The sequence below is a fragment of the Pundamilia nyererei genome, unplaced genomic scaffold (genome assembly GCF_000239375.1).
Source record: "Pundamilia nyererei isolate P.nyererei 1_Seehausen unplaced genomic scaffold, PunNye1.0 scaffold00011, whole genome shotgun sequence".
NCBI classification, from domain to species: domain Eukaryota; kingdom Metazoa; phylum Chordata; class Actinopteri; order Cichliformes; family Cichlidae; genus Pundamilia; species Pundamilia nyererei.
This window is the reverse complement of record NW_005187412.1, coordinates 4,904,476-4,918,790: the sequence shown is the minus strand read 5'-3', so window position 1 is coordinate 4,918,790 and position 14,315 is coordinate 4,904,476. Positions and strand designations below refer to the sequence as shown.

General features: G+C 40.9%; 2 protein-coding genes across 3 annotated transcripts; one reads left to right on the top strand and one right to left on the bottom strand.

The window, feature by feature from the left end:
• Nucleotides 1-1,008: 1,008 nt before the first annotated feature.
• On the top strand, nt 1,009-6,261 carry eif3jb (eukaryotic translation initiation factor 3, subunit Jb). The gene is made up of 8 exons (XM_005724276.2): nt 1,009-1,142; nt 1,290-1,378; nt 3,546-3,603; nt 3,695-3,792; nt 3,881-3,977; nt 4,440-4,610; nt 4,719-4,792; nt 4,969-6,261. The coding sequence occupies exons 1-8, from the start codon at nt 1,130-1,132 to the stop codon at nt 5,095-5,097; spliced, it is 729 nt and encodes a 242-aa protein (XP_005724333.1). The 5' UTR covers nt 1,009-1,129; the 3' UTR covers nt 5,098-6,261.
• Nucleotides 5,664-12,688, bottom strand: cilp (cartilage intermediate layer protein, nucleotide pyrophosphohydrolase). Of its 2 annotated transcripts, none has more exons than XM_005724277.2 (9): nt 12,579-12,688; nt 11,693-11,824; nt 10,636-10,689; nt 10,217-10,486; nt 9,892-10,074; nt 9,484-9,786; nt 9,257-9,365; nt 9,025-9,173; nt 5,664-8,925 (listed from the first exon to the last, which is right to left on the bottom strand). In XM_005724277.2, the coding sequence occupies exons 2-9, from the start codon at nt 11,754-11,756 to the stop codon at nt 6,563-6,565; spliced, it is 3,495 nt and encodes a 1,164-aa protein (XP_005724334.1). In that variant the 5' UTR covers nt 11,757-11,824; nt 12,579-12,688; the 3' UTR covers nt 5,664-6,562. The 2 variants fall into 2 exon arrangements, with proteins under 2 accessions (XP_005724334.1, XP_013763994.1); XM_013908540.1 differs by lacking the exon at nt 12,579-12,688 and adding an exon at nt 12,342-12,364.
• Between the last annotated feature and the right edge of the window lie 1,627 nt (nt 12,689-14,315).

Below are 14,315 nucleotides of genomic sequence, written 5' to 3'. Positions count from 1 at the left end.
TTCCCTTATCAGCTGGTAAAACAGTGATGTTGTGGTCTTTGCTCAGGGAAGCGACGGCCTTCTTTTCCTGTATTGTGAGGTTGGATGGAGGGACTTTGGCACTGGAGAGCGTGGCTGAGACTTTCATCCTGATTTGCTCTGCTTCTGTCTGTGATAATTTATTAATCCGTATGGCAGATTCTGTGGCTGTGATGAGGTCCACTATCACAGACAATTCCTTTTCTTCTTTCGGTTGCTTCATTTAGGGGTCGTACATCACTCTTATTTTTAAAAATGGGTGCTAGTACACTTCTTCTCCATCCCCTAGGCATCCTCTCAGACTAATCTGGTCCACTGCCCTCTCTCCTGGATGTCTTCTCCACAGTTATGTCATCTGGACCAACTGCCTTTTCACTCTTCATCCTATTTATAGTTTTCCTTGCTTCCTCTTTACTAATCCTCTGCACTTTCTCATTCACTGTCCTCCATCCATCCTCAACTTTCTCTCATTTTCGTCATTCATGAGCTCCTCAAAGTAGCCTTTCCACTTTCTCAGCAAACTTTATTCATTACTACATTTCCATCTCTATCTCAATCACCCTAACCTGCTGCACATCCTTTCCAGCTCAACCTTGCTCCTTCAAAAATATTATTTATTTTAATATATCACTGAGGAATTATTCATCACCGTTTCCATTTCAATTCCCATCAATATCATACATCTGAGGCACTGTGCTTTCTCCACAAGAATGATTAAAAACCATTTTAATGTATATACTTTATTATACTCCCTTATGAGATTCAGTTAAAATTAAGGCTATTAATTAAATTTTTTTTCTTCGATTAAAATAATATGTAGTGTATCCAAATGTATCCAAAAGAGATTAAGAATAGGTTTTGACTCTACAATGCTCGACTTAAAAATGTGTGGAACTTGGCTTCAGCTAGCTTGTAGTGTCTCATGTTTACAATTGAAATAAATAAAGGCGTGATGAGATTAGTTATATCGGGGTCGTTGTGCTGAAAGTGCTCCGTTGACATTAGATAAGGCCGGAGTGCCGCCCAGAAGGTGGGAGCTGTTTCTGAACGTGGCCAACGGGCTGCTGCACTGACTGTACAGCGAGCCTGTCACACAAGCAACACAGCCAACATGGCGGACTGGGGTGAGAAACTAAGTTGGGAAGGATGGCTATTTGTACAACATTTACTTGTCGCACTCGATGTTTTAAGGGCCTAATACACCTCTCATTGTTAACTCCGGGTGTCAGATGTGGACTGACCTAACGACTCTCATGTTGTTGTTTTTACAGACGCTGACAACTTCGAGCCGGAGGAACCGATTAAAAAGGCGGCAGCGCTGGACAAATGGGAAGGCGAGGACGAAGAGGAAGATGTTAAGGTACAATATCGTGACGAACACTCGGTACAGTCTGAGCCGCTTTTTAAAACCGGCCACCGGTTGTTTGCGAGCTGTTAGCTGACCGAGAAAGCGATAGGGTGTAATGCCACGCTTCGTCGTGGTTTCTCGTCGCCTGTCAGTCCGAACCTCCGAACCCCTGTTAGCTTTATGCTAACTCATGTGGCTCCAACAGGCAGCCTCTGGAAACTAGCTCAGCTAACGGTATGCTGGTATTCGAGTTTCAGTCATTCAAACGTATTGTTAACAAACTGAATAATGGCGTGCCAGTTCATACTTATGGGTTTAATCAAATTTTGGACGTTAGTAGTGTTTTCTACTTCTCTTGGTGTCATGAATTTTGATAGCGGTGCTTGAAGCAAATCTCTCACCGGACGGGCCACTTGAGCTAGCTAGTCTGCTAGCTCTCGTGTATTGTTGCGTCTGTAAATAAGCTTTAATGTTGGGTAACCTCAGTATTGAGTGATTTGGTCATGTGTTCCTAATATACAGGTCCATCCCATTATTACACAGATTTAGTTACATTAAACGATTATTGGAGATTAGCATAATTATGTCTACTCTGGCAAACCCACAGCTTGAGTCACGTTGAGTATGAGGCGGCGTTAGCGTGCTAACCAACTTTAGCCCCATTCAGATGAAATCATCCACTGGGTTGATGACTCAACTCATCCAAGAACTAGGCCTGGAACTTTCCGACTTTACAGCAGGCAGTAGGAAGCCGCTGTTCAGCTGATACCGTAATACAGGTGGCTGCTACGTGAAAGCTGGCATGGGCTCTGTCCAGAAGCCTCAGATAATTGATCCTGTGGAAAGTGCTGGCAGAGGCCTCTTCAGTTCTCCCGTGTTCTGTCGCATATGGCGTCCAGACTGAAGAGCCTGGTGGTTTTATGTCCACTGTAGTACAAAATGGTCATTGTTTAGGAAGAAGGGTTAAGATTTTTGTGGAAATAAGACAATAGCACAAAGTTAATTTTTACTCAAGATAATTACATTTATTCCCAGGCGACTTTCATCCTGCTGCTGCTGTTGTTGTTTTTCATAACCTGCTGGAAATGCAACAGGCCGGTTGTCAAATGTTTATTGTGTAGTAATTCACAGTTTAAAGTATTGGATATTTCAGTTAGAAATGAGTGTCTTCTTGGATAGGATTACATTTATTTGTAGTGACACTTAAGGTGGATCTTAATATAAGACAGCAATCTACAGGATCACAACCCAAGTGATGTCTGAAGAGTCATCACCTATAAATTAATAATTTATAGGTGAACGAGCGGGGAAGAGGGATGGTGATAAGGGGCAAAAACCAACAAAACAAACAGACAAATGCATATATCAATCACCTGGATCACCTGTTGAGAAAGAAAAAAGAGAAAACAAGCAAAGAAAAAGAGAGCAATATAATAAACGACATCATCGCGATGATCTATGTGAATATAACAGTAAATACTAAATATTATTGTGCAGCACGTAAGATCAACAGCGCACAGTGTGCTTTGAGGTAGCAGCCAAAAAGGATTAAATTAATTAATTAACACTGATGTCATAACTCGTAACTCATTGTCATGAATTACAGAATCTTAAGCTTTAATGTTGTTATATTTTTTGATTCTTAACCACTGTTTAATATATACAAGTTCTGCATTATCACACAGTATTAAGCACTCACTGTGTGCATGTGGTACTTTAAGTTGACTGTAGACTGTACTATTTTTATTCTTTATCCTGGTACTGTAACACAGTTATTACCCTTGTTGGATCAGTAACATTGATCGATCCAGCTTATATACATCTGCACCAGTGTAATCAGGACTAGAGGTAGAACAAAAGTTATTCATCTTCAGAAAATGAAGTGGCAGCTGTTGCATGTCGATAACTGATAATTTTAGTTTTAAAAAGTTTAGATTTTTTGTTATTTTAAAATAAAAATTCTGACTGATTGCAGCCTTTGAACTAACTTACATTCTTAAAGTTGTCTAACTCTGTAGGTGTTAAGATGTTGCTCAGAAATTTTTTTTGTTATTGTTTGTTTTTTTGTTTTGTTTATTTTTGGTTATATTGTACATCTTTGGCTATATATTTACAACTTCTAGCATACATATTAATAAAAAGGCAACAATTACACACATTACGTTCTGCGTGTTCACAGGACAACTGGGACGATGATGAAGAAGATGAAGAGAAAAAAACAGATGTGAAGAAACCAGGTTTGTACTCCAGTACCGCTTGCCTTTCACTAATGGATTATACTTGATTACTGAATGATTTTGTTTCTTATGTCATTAATTAAATTTGCAGAACCAAAGGTTTCTGAAAAGAAAAAGCTTAGTGAAAAGATAAAAGAGAAAGAAAACCGGATGAAGAAGAAACAACAGGAGGCAGTGGAACAGCAAGAAGTAAGTCCCACTTTCTCATCTGTAAACCTTCTGACTCTATGCTCGTTTATCTCTAATAATATCTTAACTCTTACATTTTTATTTACAGGAAGACGAGCTCACTCCTGAAGAACAGCTGGCAGAAAAATTAAGAGTGAAGAAATTACAGGAAGACGCAGACTTGGAGCTTGCAAAAGATGCTTTTGGTAAGGTCTTCCACAAAATTAGGTTGTATAACTGATGCAATACATTTAGTTTGCAATACATTAGTCGCTGTAGCTTGTAGTTAACATTTAACTAAGACTTAAAAGGCTTAAATACTTCTTTGGGTTTTACGTTTTACACAGATGTCCCAGTAATCCTGCTGTAGATGCCACATACTATACCTCACCTCCAAAGGAACAATGCACCATTCTATTATCTGTAAAATGTTTAGAGTAGACTCTAAAAGCTGAAGCTTTAAGTAAGATCTTTACACATGCTTTGGGAAAGCTGTGATTTGAGGAAAATATTTGTGTTTTGTGGTCCTGATGCTCTAGCCTCTGTGTTTTTTAAACTGCAGCATGTCTAACAAAAGTATATACTACAGATATGGGATTTTTGAGACCTGATATTGTTCATCTTGTTGTGATTAATGTATGTAATGGTGACCTTTAAATATTTTTCAGGTGTTGGCAGCACTTCAAACAGTGTCACTGGAATTGATGCCATGTGTCCATCTTCCAAAGAAGACTTCACAGAGTTTGAAAAAATGCTAAAAGAAAAGATAACCCAGTTTGAAAAATCTGTGCATTATTCAAGTTTCTTGGAGTCATTGTTTCGGGAACTTTGTATTTCATGTAAGTCTTTTTTTTCCTGCTTTTACTGGACATTTTTTATTACACTTGTCTTAAATTAAAAATGCACTGGGCTTGTCCAATAACTACTTATTTTTCTTCCTCTTACAGTGGAAGTAGATGACTTGAAGAAAATCAGTAATTCCCTGTCAGTCCTACTTAGTGAAAAACAGAAACAAGAAAAAGTAAGTGACTGCATGCTTGCATTTATTAAGTTTCTATTCAGCAGGGGGTGCTACTCGCCCAATACTTACTCGATGTCCAATCATAAAAAGTAAACTCTGGCAAAAGTTTGTAGTTATATAGTTGTTTTCAAATATATATGTATTTAGTTTAAATCGCTTTTATTTGCCTTCTACAGCAAAACAAAGGAAAAAAGAAGAAGAAGGGGGTCTTAGCTGGAGGTGGTTTGAAAGCACAGCTCAAAGATGACCTTGACTATGCAGCGTTTGATGGAGGCTACGCCCAAGACTATGAGGACTTCATGTGACACTGGCTTCATCACTACTGCCCTTTCCCCTTCTCCCGACTGTCAGAAATGCAGCTGTACCTTCTCATGCTGTCCAGTGCCATCCTGGAAAATCTGAACTGTGTCTTGCCCCCTTCATTTTGCTTCAGTGACCAGAGGGACTATACCAGGGAGCATCCAGTCTCACCACTCACGTTTTTTTTTTTCTTCTTCTTTTCTCCTTCCATGCAAATGGAATTGCCTTTTCTCTCTCATTCAGCCTCAACTCACAAACAAATCACGCGGAATCTGTTGCTCGACCCAGCTACAACGGAGAATACTACCATAACTGCTGTTATCTGAGTTTTGCAGGGCTTGTTTTTTGTTTTGTTTTTTTTGTTTCTTTTTAAATTAAATGTTGCTCCTGTCAAAATGTCAGATACAGTATTGCAGTTATAAGTCTAGTGACATAGAAACACATGGTTCTATGCAAATCCTTTAAACAGAATGTCATGTATATATTATAGGTCTCACTTACCTGTGGATGATTTTCTTACAGGCAAGTGTATATAGTATCTATAACTTCAGTTGCCAAATGCAGACAATTATTCAGTCCATTATTCATCTTTATTTCTGGAAAGGTTGCATTGTGGGAGACTGACGCAATATGAACGTAGTAGTTGTAAGCTTGCAGAGAGCACACAACATTCACTGTAAGATAAAAGGGATAGAGAAGTATAATAAATGTGACTTTAAAACCTCACAGCCATTCTCTTGATATCTCTGGAATATCCTTGAAAATATGGAGCAAACAGTACTTAGTTTTGTTTTGTTTTTTTTGTTTGTTTGTTTGTTTTGTTTTTTGTGCATGACAGAAAATTACTAATTGATTTCTACTAATGCAAAAAAGTATGGATCAGGCAAGTGGATTAACTTGCTACAACTGGTCTCCTAATTGTTGCTTCTGCAGGCTTGTATCAAGTGTGATGAGGAGCGGGGGCTTATGGGCTTCACCCCACCATGTCTTCATATGGGCTACAGTTGGCTGAAAGGAGAGTTTTTCTCCTGTCTTTTTTTTTTCTTTTTTTTTTTTTCTTTTTAAGCAGTTGACCAGTTTAAATGTTACATGGACAATTGGATACATACAATGTGGAAGATACAGCATCTGCAGTGTTTTATAAGCATCTAATTTAATAAATCACTGGTCAAAAAAATATTGTTTTTGTCCTTGTTTATAGTACAGTTGGAAAGATGATAATACTTGTGTAATAAATACTCTATTTACATTTTCAAGTAAATATTTGCCACAGTAATGTAAAGTGAGAGGAAGAAACATTACATATTCCTTGAGATGAAGATGCAAGAAATTAGCATAACAGTTTAGTTACTCTTCAAGTGGGGGTGGGGGATATTTATGGATGTATAAACAAAAACATGTTAACACCATCTGGTTTCATTTTAGCAAGTCATCGTCTGGTCTTCATGATGTTCCTAGGTCTCCTCTTGTCTAGTTTCTGGCTTTTGTACGTTTTCCCTCAGGGTTTCTGGTGCTACGTCTACGACTGCTGCGTGGTGCGTTTGCCCTCTGCCGGCGCCGGTTCTGCCTGCTTTCCCCTCTCACGATGTTTGTTCCTACTGTCTGACCTTGAGAGCGCTGCATTGTTTGAAAGACGTTCTGGCGTGTAACCTCACGGTCTCCGCAGGTAAACGTTAGCGCTATGCCCTCATTGGTTTTCATGACCCGAGATGTGCCGTCAGAAGTACCGTCAAAGCAGCGGCCAAGTGCAATTTCTTTGGCTGTGCGGGGATCCTGGTCTGTCACTGTATAAATTCCGTAGTTATGGCCCAGAGGGTCAAGAGGCGCCAGCATGGTGAACTCATTGGTGTCATTGTTGACAGCTAGGGGCAGGTGGTTGACTAAATACTCCTGAAGCATTGAGTTGACATGATCTCTCTTGCAGCTTCCTTGTGGGATCACCTTCACCAGTGTACGATCTACACGTTCCTGATCGTACAGCATCCCACTGCACTTGAATTCCAGACACACTGCTGAAACAGATGTCTGGTCCATGTCGCGAATGCTGCGAGTGTCTCGAAGGCCGTACAACTGGCCTACGGTCTTGGGATGGGTACCGCCCATGTTGTGGGACCGCACATTGATCTCATGCGGGCTGTTGATTTTGACCTTGATGTAGCAGGCCCGGTATTCCATAGGCTTGGGCCACCAACTTAGGTAATCCTCCGTCCAGCTCATGGGGTCATCTTCATTAAAGGGCACTGTGTTGTAATCGTAGCGATCTCCTTCGACTCTTGAGAACCGGAAGTGTGCTGCACTAAATGGGGCCTCCTCACATTCTTTCAAGTTCTCAAATGGGTACACTGGTCCGTTACCTTCCTCGGCTGTGTTGGGGCTTGGTTTTGCTACATTGATGCTGAATGCTGTCTTCTTCACTCTGGGGTCCTCGTGGTCAGATCGCATGTAGTTTAGTTTACCAAGGTAAGGCTGAGGCACTCCAATGAGGTTGGGATTGAATTTGGGAGCAGACGGGACAGCCTCCAGTTCCTCTCCACCGAGGTTGGCCATGATATAGGCGGTATAGGCGTCAGCTTTCTGTTCATCGCAGAAAGCAGGAAGACAAGCTCCATTGGGACCAGTGACCACACTATCAAATCGGCCCCAGGCACGGGGATTGGTGGAGTAGCCAGCTTTGGGCTCCATATTTATGAGACTGATCACAACTCCTTCCACCTGCTCGCTGGGCATGAACCGTTCACTGCGGAAAGCCCGAACTTTCACATAACACCTACGGTTCTCTGGGACATCCAAGTTAAACAGTCGCCTTTCTCTGATCTCCATGTTACCAATCAAAAATGTTCTCTCCTCCCTTTTGCCTCTTTTCTTCTTCTCCACCTGCAGACTCCCCTCCTCCTCCCACAGACCAGTTTCAGGGTTCAGTGACCACAGCTTCATGGTGTTGAGGTGCTCTGACATCTGAACCTGAGTAGAGTCCAGTGAAACCTTTACTTCACCTGCATTCAGTGGCTCATTGTTTTCTTCACCTCTAAAGTCAACTGAAAACATGCCATAGGTCCTCAGTGGCATGGTATCACCTTCATCTCCGATAAAATTTAGATCACTTTGAGCTGCGGCAGCTGTGGAGATGTCTCTGGGGTCGAGAAATGTTACACTAGCACTGACGTTACCCGTGAAGACTTCGCCATTTTCCTTGTAGAAGGAATAGGGAGGAATCTGGATTTGAACCATTGGCTCCTGGCTCTCTACCTCCCCAAGCTCAAGAGTATTGGTTTCTGTGGAGCTGATTGTCACAGGGGCTTTTTTTCTGAGAAGTTTTATCTCATGGTAAACAGCCCCACCTTTGGTGTTAAATGGAAGCACTTTTGTGGTGTTGACAAATTTCTGCATGTTGTCCATGAAGGTTAATACTAGCCTCTCTGTATCTTGGGGGATTTGGATAGAGAAGGTTCCTTTGTAGCCTGTACGACTAATTCTGACTCCATTCATAAAAATATGACCAAACCGCATTGGTTCTCCATTGTCTGCAGCAATGGCCCTACCATGCACAATGGACTTAGTGTCCACACATTTCTGGCAGCCACACTTGGTCACCACCATGGTGGGCAGTTGGTAGCCCTGACATGTTAGCTGTCTTTCCTCCATTTTTGCCACACCGCAGCAATAAGCCACTTTGTCTTTGCACCTGATACCATTGTCGAGCTGTTCAGCACATCTACTTGGGGGACACTTGCCCACATCGTAGTAGAATGAGTTGGTACTGTTTTGGAAGCAGTCTTGTGGAAGGCGGATGAGGTGGGATTCAGGTTTAGGGTTGCATGAATGCTCATCTCTGCCTGTGTTTAGATGAAGAAATTAAAATGATTTAGTTTGCGTATACTAAAATTCTCACTTCTGTGTATTCAGCACGTGTTTTCACTTAATTAATACTGCACCTAAGATCCTGAGAGTAGCTGTTTTAGTCTTAATGGCTCCAGTTGGACCACTTGCTCTGCAGTAGTATTCTCCAGACTGCTCTGGATGCAGATCTCTTATGACCAAGGTGCTTTCTGACTCCTTCTCCATGAGAGTGTTATTGTGAAACCTGTTGGTTGACAAAACAAATGAAATAATTCAATAGGAGTTCAACATGTGTACTGTCTAAAATTCCAATATAATTAGTCCTACCATTGGTATGCATCCGGCTGTGGCGTTCCTGCAACTTTGCAGCAGAAGGCAGCACTTTGTCCTGCCCTCCTGACCTTGCTTTCAGGATTGCTCAACACATGAAGTTTCTCTAAAAAACAGAAATAAAATATTACCTCTACATGTTAAACAGATTGTACTTTAGTAAATATGCAGTTCAGAATTATTCTTTCATATTTGGATCCACAAGTAATTCTATAGACATCTACCGGCTCTTTTTAGCTGGACGCTGAGGACAGAGGTACGCTCACTGCTCTTGGGCACAACAACATCAAGGGGGGCATGGCCCTTGAGCCTGACAGTCAGGGTTGTGTTGCCATCAGGGCAGATATTGGGTATGCGGAAATGTCCATTGTGGTCTGTAAGGGTAAGGAATTTGCCAGAGCGAAGGATGGCGGCCCCTTTGGCGACGAGACCACCAGCGCTGCGTACAGAACCCAACATTGTGTGTTCTTCACACATGCATTCACAGTCAGAGTTTGCTTGCCCGATCACACACTGCAGGGAACAAGCTAAGGAGTAACATAAAAACAAGAAAAAGTTTATTAGTAACAAATTTGTAATTGCATATATGTGCTATGTTATTATCTGTGTAGCCTAATTAAGCCTTTTTTCACCTGTCTTTGGGCACTCAGGTCCATTACATGCTTTCCCATCTAATTTTGGCCCACTGCACAGCAGCGAGTCAGATTGACAATTTCGATGGCGAAGTTGCACCCCCACTTGGCCACAGAGGGCAGGACATGGGCTCCAGTCTGACCATGGCCCCCAGGTTCCCTGAATGTTAATGCTGTTATGTGCTGGGGGGGAAAAAAAATTATAGAAGTACTCTGAAAAGTAATTTTACTTAGATTATGAAAAAAAAATGTTAACAAACAAAAAAAAATTGATCTCTTTTATACTGCACAGAGGCAAACAGAAAAAAAATGTTCATGGCCAAACCTTTTGGACATAGGAAACGGACTGCATAGTTGGAGCAGTTGAGCTGGGGACCTTGCTCTTCATTCAGGCACCAGAAGCCCACAGTCGGGTCTGCATGGACCGTCTCCCCAGTTTCACGCGCTGGGATCCATTCAGTGGTTCTGGCTTCGATTGCCTTTGGAGTTTCGCATACACGGGTACGGTAATAGAAACGAATGGCATCCAGCTGTTCATAATCTCCACGGCCTCCAGGATGATCAACATTGAACCATGTCGACCACTGATAGTTATCTATGTGCAAAGAGAGTGCGGAAATAAATATGGTCCTAATAGCACCTCATTGTTACAGTGTTCAACATATCTCATAAAACTTAAGACAATAGAAAGAACACTTTATATCAGTCAGAAAATTTATTGGATTTTTAAGAAACAAAAGTTACCTTCTGTTTGGTAGACAGCAGAACTAGACTCTTTGCCACTTTGTCTCCATGATCCTGCAAAGGACATATCACAAACATTTGATTAGCTCATGTCACGTTTGTCATGGCGATGTAATGTTCCATATTGACAGAAGATGGCGCTAAACATATTTGAAAAACTTGAGCTTTTATGCATTAAATCTAGCTTTACAGACATAGAGTTACATCTATGTCAGTTTTTGAGAGCAGGGCTCAGTAGTGTCAATTTGCCTTTATACATGTAATGTTTCATTTCCACTTAAGTGGAAAACTGAAGTTTAAGTTAAAACTTAATTATTAACTGAATTAAAATGTATTTAAAAAATTAAAAACTTTATTAAACAGCCCATAAGAACGGGAAAGAAAGATTATTTAAGTGAGTTTGAGTGTGGATGTTGGTGCCAGAGTAAGAGACCATGCAGTGATTTTTACTGCGGAATCAGTTTTGCGTTTAGTACAGTGCCTGTTGAAATACTAAACATCACAGACATTTGAGCAGTGGTTTTGGCCAGAGATTTCTCCACATTCTGTCAATGTTCTTACAGACTCCAGATGAAACAGCCAAATTCTTTGTAATTTTATGTTGAGAAACGTTATTCTGAACATGCAGTCTTTCACAGAGTTGTCAAGCCTTCCGGCCCCCCATCTTTAGTTGTGAAAGACTCTGCCTCTAGTTTTTTTTTTTTGTACCCAATCACTGACCAGTTGCAGTTTAAACTACACACCACATGTTTTTAGCATTACTGAACTTGGCAGTCACGTCCTTTTATCAAACATTTCGCTTTCATCAATGTTTTTTTCCCGCACAAAACTTTGAAAAACGTTTTGTGCGGGAATCATTGTCATGATTGATGACAATGTATCAAATATACATTGTCATCAATCATGCTAATCAAATGGTTTGCAAATCACTGCACTCTATACTCTTTACACGGCATTACGATGCGCGAATGCGTGTTGGCTGTGATGCTTTGTAACTTTTCTTTAATCATCTTTTTACTCTAATGATGACAAAAGGAGCTTTTTGTGAGAGACCCACCTTGAGCTGTAACAACAGTGGCTGCAGTGATTCCCAAGAAAATGAACAGACACCTCAGCGACATTTTCACACTCTTCTGCCACGTTCGACACTTGAACTTTCACCCCTGGTATGTGTGCTTCTCACAAGGAACTTCAGTGAAGAAAAAAGTGTTTCATGTTAGCAGCGTTTGATAAAACCATCCAAATTTTAAAATATGTATTGACACTCAAACTGACTTATTGCATTAGCTGCCAAAAGTAATAAAATAATAGTTCATGTTTAGATTGAAAATTTGTCCTTAAGTATATTCACCATTATACATTTGATCTTTTTAGCTTTTTAGGATGGAAACACGGCTGGACAGAGCCCCCCTTCCCCCTCAGATTACACATCTGTGTTAGTCATCAGTATTTGTCAGGGGAACACTCAAACATTTGTGCATCCACTGTCGAAACACTGGCCTCACCGTCCAAATCTCCACACAGAAGGTTCAGATTAGCACACTTTAAAAATTGTACACTGCAGACTAATTTGTCACCTTTGCTTGTAAGATGAAAGAACAGAGAAAGTGTTAATGAAACAACACGTTAGTTAGGCTTGAGATGGATGGGTTGAAGGAAATGAAGAAAAAAAGACTAATAGTAAAACTCGTATCAGCAAGACTAACCCGGAATAAGGCCACAGGTAAGACACCTGATTCCAGTCACAAATGGCACTAGTTAAATTCCAAGCTCTGGAATTTGAATAAACCCTCCACTTTCTGTAACATAATCAACCAACATCGGCCATAAGTACAGCTGCTCACTTTGATGTAGTGTTGCCACATCTCTGTGCAGTCTCAGCAGTTAGTAACAGACTTGTGAGGCATTAATTTGTGTAGCCCAGTAAACTGATTTTTACTTACCTCTCTCTGTTCTGAGCTTAGTTTTTGTTTCTCTCTTAGAATGTCCTTCTTTTCTCTCCCGTTATACTTCTGTTTCACATTTCTTTCCTCCTCTTCAGTTCTTCCCTCCTCTGGTTCAACACACACTCCTTCATGTCTCCTTTATACCTCTTCCCTCTTTGCCTCAGCCAACACCCCCTCCCCTCCCTCTGTGGCAGTGTGCCACAGTATCTTGTGATTGCACTAATATCTTTATAATTCATCACATTTCTTATAAAAGCCATGACGCACAACAGCTATTATATAGTCTTACATATATAAGATGGGAAATTCAGAGGTTCTGACCAACACATGCTGGTGTTAATAAAATCGATCCCCGTGCCCAAGATCAATGCTGTCAGGGTCAATCTGGGCATTTGTCCTCTGCTCTGCTCTCAGTCTGCATGCTTCCTTCTTAAGCTGGAAGAGCCAGGGATTCAGATATTCCACATCAACTTTATAATCTTGTGATAGGCACAAGAAATAAAAAAAAGCATTTGTAGCAATTAGAAATTCAGATTTTGACCGTTCGAAGAAGACAAAATCTTCAGTTATACTTTTTTCTTTTGTTTTACTCTCAGATGTGAAGCAGATTTGAGCGAATTAATTGTTTGCATGTGCATTTATCTCCATTTTGTTGTGTAATCAGTGAGCAACCTCTGTGCAGTGCCCCTGGACCAGCTGCTAGATCAAGGACACAGTGAGAGGAGAATTAAGCCAGCAAGTTTTTGGTGGCAGAGGGAACCAAATGAAACCTAAACAGGTGCTGTCAAATGCAGGCTTGGATTACTTGTCTGTATGGATTGCGTACTACTAACTGAAGATTTGGTTATTTTGTACAAGGTGATAATAATAACATTTAGAAATGCACATTTTTAAAAAAACGTCTTATGACTCAGCAACCAAACAGCTGCTTATAGACACACGTACCCAGGAAGCAGCAACATTTTACCGTTCATTTATTTCCTGACCTAGTGAAAGTACAGTCTGGGGGCCTGTTTTTGGTCTCTACAAAGTCCTGAGGGACAAGTCTAGCTCTTTAACTGCTAAATGCTCCACTATGTTCACCAGATAGCTGCTACCTTTGTCTGGTGTTTGGTATTTAGAGCTTTTCCAGACAAAAGAGAAAACAGCTGCAGGTTGAAACAACAAAAAAGCTCTGCAGAGATGAGCTAGAGATAACGCTGAATTGTTATCTCCAGCTCATCTCTGCTGCGTAAATCTATGTTATTAAAAACATAGATTTACGCAAGTGTTTTTTTCCCCCTCAGTGACGTTAAACCAGACAAAGAGGCACAGAGTCACAGAGCGAGCTAGAGGAGCAAAGTCCGTCATGTCTGTTAGAAATCCTGTAAAATTGTCAGTATCTGTTGTTTTTCCACAGAACATTTATTAGTTGACGTCTTTTTGTCAATTACAAGGCAAAGAACAACCTGCAGCGGAAGAATTTAACCGGGTCCTGCACCACAGGCCTCAGGCCAGGTAAAAGGACAAATGCCAGTGGCAAAGTTTGGTCAACTGCTTATTACATAAAACACATACAGTCGCATGTCTGTGAGCACAGGGTTCTCCGGAGGTGAAAAACCCAACACAATCAGGTTCAACAACCTTGAAGCTTCATGTTTAGTTTCCACCAATTACTGACTTTCCTTTGCAGAGGTGCTTTGGTTTGGGGAGAGAAAATAAGCGTCAGTGTGGTCAAGTTTGGAGGCAGATAAA